Source organism: Leptodactylus fuscus, chromosome 1 (assembly GCF_031893055.1).
Source record: "Leptodactylus fuscus isolate aLepFus1 chromosome 1, aLepFus1.hap2, whole genome shotgun sequence".
In the NCBI taxonomy this organism is placed as follows: domain Eukaryota; kingdom Metazoa; phylum Chordata; class Amphibia; order Anura; family Leptodactylidae; genus Leptodactylus; species Leptodactylus fuscus.
This window is the reverse complement of record NC_134265.1, coordinates 270,266,572-270,276,755: the sequence shown is the minus strand read 5'-3', so window position 1 is coordinate 270,276,755 and position 10,184 is coordinate 270,266,572. Positions and strand designations below refer to the sequence as shown.

The following is a 10,184-nucleotide window of genomic DNA, read 5'->3' as shown; positions in this document are numbered from 1 at the left end:
AGTTGACCCTAGCACTTCACCGCACTAGTGAACTGTCTACAAGGGAGTTACTCCTTGCAGGTCCTCCCTGATGAGGTGATTAGACTGGTGTGGCTGGAGGGAGGATGTACCAGGAGCAACGCCTTTCTGGACGCAACCGTTATAATTATTGTTCATATGGTATACAAATAAAGTTATTGAAAAAAAAACCCGCCAAACCCCCTCCTCTCCTTGACTTCCTTCGCGCCCTGATGACGTCACTAGAACGCGCGCTGTGTCGCTTTAGTGTAACCGTCACCTGGTGAGTGGCGAGGCCACGCTCTGCCGTCCGTCCAGTCCCGCCCCTACCCCAGTATACCGGGACTCGCCATTTGATTATTTCTCCCGTAGGAACACGCTTTTCTGTGTGCTGCCTTTTTGTCCCCTCCTCCCGGCGGGTGTCGTCCAGTGGTGACCCGGGAGGAACCCGACACGGGTGATGTCGGAGGGGCAGCAAGACGCCTCCGGGTGGGGCTGGGACTATGTGTGGATCTTGCTGCTGAACACGGGGCTTCTGACGGCGCTTGTTTACGGGGCTTGGCGGGTGTACGGGCGCTGGAGGGGGAGCGGGACCCGGACGGCCAGCACATTACCTCGCATGAAGAGGAGAGACTTCACACTGCAGCAGCTGCGAGACTATGACGGGACCAAGAACCCCCGCATCCTCCTGGCTGTCAACGGGAAAGTCTTCGACGTGACCGAGGGCAGCAAGTTCTACGGGCCTGGTGAGATGAGGGCACAGGGGTGGCTAGGGGCTGAGGGTGGGGAGGTGATGGCAGAAGCTTGGCTTCTCATTGCTGGTGCTAGTGTGTACGGCTTATTCCTCACAGCTGGGTGCCATGTAGCAATGTACGTCTGTCCTCCCGGGTTCCAGCAGCAGGCCTCTGCAAAGTCTCCTATATGGTGGTGCTATCCTTACCCACTCTAACACCACTGGGCCTAAGGCCTCGTTCAAATCTGCATTCAGGCCATTATGTTTCTCTCTCAATGTGCATAAACAATGCGGTGAGTGAAGTCCTGCAAGCAGCACTTTTTTTGTGCAGATACCACATGGAGCCCATTATAGTCTATGGGGTCTGTGGGTTTTCTGAGGTAACCGCCTTTTATGTGGATTAGGTTTTTGTTTGGGGGGGTCCCAAGAGGACCCCTGATTGGAAACCCATGCGCAGATGTGAATCAGGCCTTACTTGCATTTTGGATATCTGCTATGGAACAGCCCTTTCTTGGCTAGGAACGGTAGATGTGGGTGATGGGCTGTGTCCTTACAATATGTGGTACTTATACTGCCTGCTGTCACGTAACCAGTGAATATACTAGAAAATAAATTATCCCCCTTTAAAAAGCTTTTACACGACTTTAATATTGATGATCAATGTCTCCTTCGAGTAGGTTATCAATATTGAATTGGCAGAGGTTGGTCTCCCTATATCTTTACCAGTTGGAAGATCCATGCTGTACCTATTTTACTCAGCTGCTACACATTATATGGGGGAATTGATCATTCTGGTACATTGTGGCTTCTGCTGGTTGATAGGTCTGCCTCCTGGTATCCCTAAGGATAGGTCATTAAAAGGGCAATTCAGGACTTTGTCCTTATGGAATGAGCTTTTGTAATATTACTCCATCCATGTGGTCATTCAGTGCAGATAAGTATGCAAATTGGAGAAAGTTCCTTCTATTACATCAGTGTATGCCTAGAAGCATAGCTCGAATACAGAATGTTCTCCCATGGGCATGTTGGTGGGAAAAGCTGTTTGATAGGGCTTAAAAATTCCTGTTCCAATGATGTCGGCCATCAGATATAGCAGACCTCTTTACCAGCAGCTACACCATTCTTTGAGGGAATTTAGAGAGAATACATAAAATGTAGTAAGGGCACAGATTCCTGTGGTTATGTTAGGTGAGCTTTGCCAATATAAACAGTTGAATAAATGATACTTTAAGGCCCCATTCACAGTAGAATCTGCCACTGAATTTTTTGGGGAAGCGCAGATCGGAGCAGGTAGCTGATTAAAAAAAAAAAAAATTCTGCTCAATTTGACTGCAGATTGAGAAGACTCCCTAATGCTCAGGCCCATTTAACTGTTTATAATCAGCAGTGAAAAACCTTTACAGAATGCAAAGCATTAGTATTCATGTGGGGGGAGGGGAGTCAACCCTTATGCAGGCAGTTTTTCATGTGTGCTTTTGTTTACCCCCCATGTGAAATTTGAATCTAAATGTCTTTCACCTGTACAGTTTCCTTAGGATAGATAGGTTATCAATATTAGATCTGTGAGTGTCTGCCAGCCGAGCCTTCTTCAGGGACTGCCCAATTCCCAGCAATGTTTACATGCCGGGAGCTGCGCTGTACAATCTTTAGTGGTGGGTTTTAGTACTGCAGCGCTGACTCATGTAAATATTACTGAGTTATTAAGTCCTTGGCTGTCGAACCCTTGCTGATCAAATATTGATAACTTCTGCTAGGTTGGGTTGTCAATTTTAGAAAACTGGAAAATCTGTTTTGAGAAACTACACCAAAAACCTCACCAACACTTTAAGCAGACTTGATGTATTTTTAACTGCACTTAACACCACCTGAAGGCATCCTCAGCCTGACCATTACGCATGAGATTCCTGTTGGCTCATTTGGTCATTACCCCATCCTTCGTACACATGCATTAGAATAGGGATGTCAGAAGCATTACACATAATAAAATCCGTCATGTATGATACACCTCCCACCTTAAATTTGCTAATGGGGGGCCCCATAGGTCTTGGACACTTGTGTCCTACCCCAGGCCTTTTCCTCTCTGTTCTTAAGCACAGCGGTCCTATCTGTGGTCTGTGATTTTTTATTTGGACATGCACATATGAAAATTCCAAAATGGATACTCTTCCACCTTTGAGATAAATCCCCATAATGGGAGCAGTCTCACAATACCACCTCTGTTTGGGCAGAGCTCTCGGCCTGGGGCTGGCAGCTGTACCTAAGGTCATGACCCCTAGTTGACTGTCAGACTTATATAGACTAGTACAGAGGGAGTCTTGTGTGTACAGCTGTTAGTATATATGCATACTCATTGAAAAATAGGTTTCCTCCCAGAACTACTGTCAAGAGCAGTTAGGGTCTCTGTGGGTTTGATTATATATAGTGTTAGACATACCACAGTACACAGGCTATCTGTAAGTATGCTTACATGTATATAATGGCCAGATCAGCTATGCTTGGGGCTCATATACATGACCGTTTCAGTTTTGGATCCAATCTGAGTGCCCCCCCCCCCTCTTTTTTTTTTTCTGACTCTTGTTTGTAATGTTCGTGCTATGTCTGATTTGCATAAGTTTTTCATGCTCCACTCAAAATTAGTCTTGACTACAACTGGCTCCACAGCCCTGGGTGAAACGGATCTCTGTGATGCAAGAAGTCTCAGTCTCCTGACTGGGTTCAGGCCAGGAAATCTGTCTGATTTACAGGCCAGATTTTCCAGCCTAGATTTCCCTGCATTAATGGGGCCTTATGAGGATTAAATCTATATTCACACTACCGTGAACACCGGTTGTGTAACTTTGTTTATTTTTGTTTAAAGGATGTTACATGGCAACATTAAATTCAATTTAAGTGAGTAGGGGCTATTTACATGACCGCTGTTTTGACAGTCTGTTGTAACGGACCGACAAAATATAGGTCACGTTCTGTCTGTCTGCTTTCACAGATCCCTTTATACACTGAAATGTATGGGGGATCTGTGAAAATGGATGCCCCTCACACGTAAGATGGCTGTGAGATATGGACATGTTTTGCATCTTAGTTGTGTAAATGTAGCCTTACACTAGATTCATATGACTGCGTTTTACAGTGTTGACCAAATTTACTGGAGTGGGACTCCTAGCGTTGTAGTTATCTCTGCTGCTAGGAGTCCCTGCCGACATACTGTCCTATACAGTAACCACTATGGGACACTATGCTGCTGAGACCATCCCTCTCCCCGCATAAGGTGCTGGCCTTTAAATCTGGCTAACATACAGACCTAGTTTCATGGGTGAAACTCTCTGGTATATCTAGCTTTAGGCTAATGTTATTACTCAGAGGGATTCTCGCACCCCCACACTGGTTTTTCAGGCCACCTCTGACATGTTTTTGAAATCCTGTCTAGGCCGATAGCTGGGCTGGCACAAGGCATTTTCCACATTGTGATTTTCCTTTTAATAATAATAATTTCCTGGCAGTTGACTAAATCAAACAGTCATGGTTGGCAAAAGTAAACATTGTGGGATGTACAGCACCTCTCAGAAGTACAAGAAAACAGTCCTTATCGTGGTGTGCTCATCTTCTCTTGTGGGGAGGTAGAATGAGAGGATAAGGATCTTAGCCTGTTTTTCACATGTACAGAACATTGATATTCCACCGCACTGTATTTCCGTGAGCTTCAGTGGGTACGGGCTGCTAAGTGTCATCTGAGTGTGCTGTCAGCAGCTTACACTGTATGAAGGGCTGCACAGTTCTGACCTTGCTGATGTACTTGAGTTTTTGGCCTTCAGCTATAAGCCAGGAGATATAGCACCTATGACTGTAATGCTGAGTAGCTGCACACAGACTACTGCTAGGGGGTCAGAGATTAATACCTGGCTATGTACACAATGTTATCTCACATATAACTGTACTGCACTACCCTGCATAGCCTTGCCAGCATTGTCTACTACATATTTTTAACCTTCTCTCATGTGACAGCAGCAAAGTACTGCAGATGTAAGGCTCTTGGTTTTTCCTTGTTTTGTTTTTGTGCCTTCTGTCATGTATACATTGCAGGTATTCCTAAAATGGAAGCCTCCTAAGTATTTCACTGTATAAGCATAAATCTGCCATTGAATCCTATTGAATAAAATCTAGTAATATACTGTACTGTACATTTTACTGTGTACAGCAGGTTACACATATACTGTGAATACATAGGTATGTGGATGCATACTTGTCCATCCAGTGTATTATAAAAGGTCACCTTATCTGAGACACTGCCCTGAATGTGTGCTGCCTTCACATTGATCCTTATGGAGCTGCTGCAGACAGTACTTGGCGCCTCTGGCGGTCCCATGGAATTGAAAGGAGTGACAGTGTGCAAGTGGGTATCCCCAGTGGATCCTTTTCTGTAGATTACCTTAAAGGGATTTTCCTATATCTATCTCTCAGCAGTTTGCTTGCTGTCTGTTATCGCTTCCAGTATTCTTCAACAAGTTGGTGGGCGGACAGGACACAGGGTAAGGTCTATTATGACCTTATGGGGACTCAACTCAAAAATAAATAGAAGTGTAAAATAAAATATGACAATACCACTCCCCTATCACTGGACTGGGCTGATCACCTGGATTCACTGCACAGAAAGGGTCACAGCAGTAATGTCAGTGACCGACTGTTTCACCCTAAGTGTGAGAAGGAGCGCTATTGGAGGTCCTTCCTCCCAACCGAGGTCAGGCTGTATAATCAACATCAGACCAAGTGGAGATCACTCCGCACAGAGAACTAAATGATCCTGAAGTCTTTCTTTTAGTTACTATGACACCTAGTATCTATTTCTGTCTGCTATTCTGAGCTTGTATGTTTTCTTTTCTTGTAATATATTACTGTATATACTAGATATACAGTGTGTGTGTATATAATATATAGATATATACACACTATATATATTACATTCTGCTGCACACTGAATTTCCCGATGGTGGGACTATTAAAGGATTATCTTACCTTAAAATTAACCTACCTTCGCTTACAATTGTAGACTGTTCTTGTCTTTGTCAGTTGGCAAACTTACAAAATCAGCAAGGGATCAAATAATTATTTCCTGGTGTTTTTATTGGTTTGTAGGAGATTTTTATTGTAATATATAATTATGTAGTTTAAATAAACGTGTTAATATTATGCATATACTTCCTGGGTGACCCTCCTTTCCCATTCTCTTGAAGTTAAATATTCAGTATATTACTAAGGTTAATGTGTGTAAGAAAATAAGTGACCAACGGGTGTTAGCAAAATGCATCCAGAAAGATCTGTGATCTCGTGTCTATTTAATGTGTTGTAGTAGAACTATTCTTTGGCTGTGGAAACTTGTTTTGAGAAAGTAATTCAAAGGCCAGTGGAGTCTTGATAGTTATTACTTTCCTCCTTTAAGATCTAGTGCTTTGTTTGACCAAAAAAAAAGCATGAAAACCAGCTGGAAAGAGATATCTGCTTCAGACTTAGATGCGTTAATAGGAGAAGCTACCTATAAATCAAAAATCTCATTCCAGATGTGCATTTGTATGGCACATGTTGTGTAACAAAAAAGGGACACCTCACAACGTCTGTTTCTGGGCTTTAAATACATGTAAATCATTAGAAGATGGGTAGAAATGGCTATCCCCATCGAGAAGCCTGTTTGTCAATGTTATTGTGTGCTCAGCTTTGTATGTATTCTTGTTCCTTTCATATATTCTTTCATTTCATATGTTCTCAAATAAACATATTGCATTTATCATGGAGTATATTGTGTGTTATGCACAATGTGTGCCATAATATGTCGCAGAGTATCATTACTGCCTTTGGACTCTTTACGGCTGTCAGGGATTTTTCTTGATATTCTTCAATATTTGTTTTGCTACTTTTCAGATGGACCGTATGGGATATTTGCTGGTAGAGATGCCTCCAGAGGACTTGCTACTTTTTGTCTTGATAAAGAGGCACTACGAGATGAATACGACGATTTGTCAGACCTGAATGCTGTACAAATGGAAAGTGTTCGAGAGTGGGAAATGCAGTTCAAAGGTACAGTATCGCTGTAAATGTGTCATTCAGAAAGATTTCACAAGTTTCATTTTGGAAACATGTTTTATTAAAATTAATCTATTAATCGGGTTTGCTCATTTTGGAAAGTTATGACATAACACTAGAATGAAGGCTCTCCAGTCAGGGCTGTGGAGATGGTAAGGCAAAGCATCGGGCGCTGGCTATATGTGGCTGTTTACGTGAAAAGGGCCCAGATTGTCGATACTAATTATAGAGAAAATAGTCCAAAACATATTTGGGTAAAAAAAAATCACAATTTTGTTTTATGCAAAAATTCACTTATTTTCTCGTAATTGTGCTTTCAATAAAAAAAATTTTGCTGTTTCGGACAATGTTACACCATAACCGTTACAATGATACCAAGAACTCCATATCGACAGTGTGGGCCCTTTTCACATAAACAGCCACATATCTTTCCACAGGATTATAATTGTGATCAGACAGCAGTAAAGAGCCATACAAAATAATGGTGGTACCGCACACTCTTATAGCAGAATTGTGGTGCTAGCAAAAAAAAAAACGTTCCTTCGACCAATGTAATCAAGTAGAAGTAAATTTTGTTGCACACGCTATATTTGCATTGGGAAAGTGTAAAGATTTATTTTACACTAGAACAAACTCCATTGACACAGTTCAAAGAAAAAATTTAGAAAGGCAAACTAGATCAATCAATGTTTTGACATTTCGCTCGTTAGACCTTCATCGGAATAGATCTAGTGCATAGCACGCCATAGTAGTATATTGCTCGTGTATAGTGTTACTGCTTTTGTTTGCAAAGCCACACGCTCAAGCACATGGTTATGCGGGGAACCTAAGCAGGGCCAGTTTGTTGGAAATGAGGGGTGCTACAGTTTCCTTAACCCTCACTGATCATAAAGTGATGGAATATCCTAACAGGTAACATTAGTATTATGATGCATTTAAATGAATACTATGTAACAATCATTGACCGCCTATTCTGTCTGAGGGTTGTATATGATCAGTAAGGTCAGCAGTGGCTTTTGAGTACAATATTTTTTTGTATGAATTGTGAAAATATCAATTGACCTGGTGACCTGGACACTGTCCTCCCCTTGAAGATCAGAGAGCTCTGTATGTGTTCTGTTTAGTGAGGTGTGTCACTCCTCGCAATAATAAACCTGAAGAAATCCTTTGTTTTTGATGTGGAACCTTCCTAATGGGAATTTTCATTTTAACAGAAAAGTATGAATATGTCGGGCGACTATTGAAACCAGGAGAAGAGCCGTCTGAGTATACAGATGAAGAAGATGTCCGAGACCACTCAAAGCAGGAATGAACTTTCACAACCAAAGTCAGGGGCCTTTCAGAAACTGCAACCTGTAACTTCCCCAAAAGCAAACTTGGACGTTTTGGATGGCTAACATGCTCAACACTAGTGTCCAGATTTTGTACAAAGATGACCCTGCAAAGAAGATTTTAATAATGCTCATTCTCTGATCCTTACTGCCAACTATTTCCTTCACCCTCCTGGCCACAAAGCAAGTTGTTGTTTCTGTATTAAAGACCCGTGGTGCGGGTATACAGTTTTGTGAGAGACTTATATATAGCTCTACATGTTTTGTCAGTAATTGAAATCTTTCATCATTAGTTCATTACTCCCTTTAAATCTAGCTGGGCATTGCCGTGCCATAGTGCTAGCAGGTACAATTAGATCCAGCCTGGACAGAAGCATACACTTTGTGGTATCTGGTTCCTGTGTGATAAGTAGAAACGTTGCCCTCCCTTATTCCCCCTACCCACCCCTTTCCTTCTTCTGGACATTTGTCAGTCTGCACTACTTAAACCAATGTTTCAATGTTAAGTCCACAGTAATTTTGTATGTACATTTTCACTAGTAATGCCAGGTATTAGCATCTCATATATATATTTTTTTTTTCTGGGAAAACTTCAGGTGAAACTTTCAAAGATCAAGCAGGTTTTCTTTTTATTCTTTCCACTGTCTAAACGTCCAGCACTGCTATGGTAGGTGTTGGCCTGGGGGTTTGTAAATCCACTTGTATTAAAGGCAACCTTTTCAGCAAATAGTAGTATAGTATTCGTCTGCACTCACGATGAAATCAATCTGAACAGCTTTGCTGCTGCAGAGGCCTCTGATCCATTGGTAAAACGCCACGCATCCTTCTCCAGCAGCTCAGCTGTTCTTTATGTGCCTTACTTCTTGTAAAGACTTGAATCGCTTTAAGGGAATAAAAAAAAAACCCCAACATGTATTAGTTCAGAGTCACTGCAAGCAGCTTTGATACTGAAGTTGATGTTCTGTATTGACTGGAATACTTTGATGCCATTCTGTATAAATAGGATGAAAGAAATGAGAAATCTTCAGTATTACTGCCATATGATGTGTTGCTCTAGATAAAGATAGCATTGTATGGCCAAATGCAGCCCCCATGTCCCCAGCACTGCTTTATTTTGCTCAGAAGAAAAAAAAAATCTGTCTACATGTCTGTGGAGTAGTCTGTATGCTTGGGAGAGTGTGTGGGTATTTTGAGAGAAGTGAGTTGTGTTTTCTGAGGAAAATGTAAATATGGGTACCATTTTAATAAAGCATGTACAATAAACCAGATGTTGTCTCTTCTATGGTGCACAGCTGCAATTGATGCTTATGCAAATGTAGGGGGGGGGGTCATTTAGCCTTAAATTAGCAACCTTAAGGGTAAGTTCACACGGGGTTTTATGTAAAACGGGTAGCCGTGACTGAATGCTGGTGCACTGCACCGGCATCCAGTCGCGCACTCTGCTCCGGATTAGACCCAAATGAATGGGCTTAGTCGGGAGGAGGGAGTGTCTTCAGGCCGAATTGTGAGGCGAATCGATCTGAAGAATGAGCATCTCGCTGCTTTTTCCCGGGAGCCGGAACAAACAGTCTCCTGGAAAAAAGACCTGACCGGCTCCCATTGATTTCAATGGGAGCCGTCTTTTTGTTCAGGATTTTGGGGTGGATACGGCCTCAAAATCCTGACCAAAAAACTGTGTGAATTTACCCTAAACGTTGATAGTCTCTGCATCAGCAGAGGTGACTGAACTAGAAAGCGTCTGGACCCGAGGCAGAGCTATAAAATCCTTAATCTGTGCAAGAGGGGGAGTAGCTTGTACGCTCATGACAGAGTACGATCTCTACGGTTGTATTGATCAAGACATAATCTATAAAACATCTGGTCTTTAGAATGTCTTAAAATTAGGGAAATCTAACCTTTGATGAAGCTTCCATTATTTCTATGTAAATGAAGCCAAAATGTGTGAAAACTAAGTCCACCCATCATAATAGCTTGTAGGACCACCATTGGCAGCAATAACAAGGTCCTACAATAAGCCATTAATTCATCAGTTTTTGCCATTCTGGAGGAGTGTG

General features: G+C 42.2%; 1 protein-coding gene across 1 annotated transcript; it reads left to right on the top strand.

The window, feature by feature from the left end:
* The first annotated feature begins 241 nt into the window (after positions 1 to 241).
* On the top strand, positions 242 to 9,396 carry PGRMC2 (progesterone receptor membrane component 2). Its single transcript, XM_075287471.1, has 3 exons — positions 242 to 743; positions 6,638 to 6,793; positions 8,014 to 9,396. Exons 1-3 carry the CDS (start codon positions 458 to 460, stop codon positions 8,109 to 8,111), a joined length of 540 nt encoding a protein of 179 aa, XP_075143572.1. The 5' UTR covers positions 242 to 457; the 3' UTR covers positions 8,112 to 9,396.
* The last annotated feature ends 788 nt before the right edge of the window (positions 9,397 to 10,184 follow it).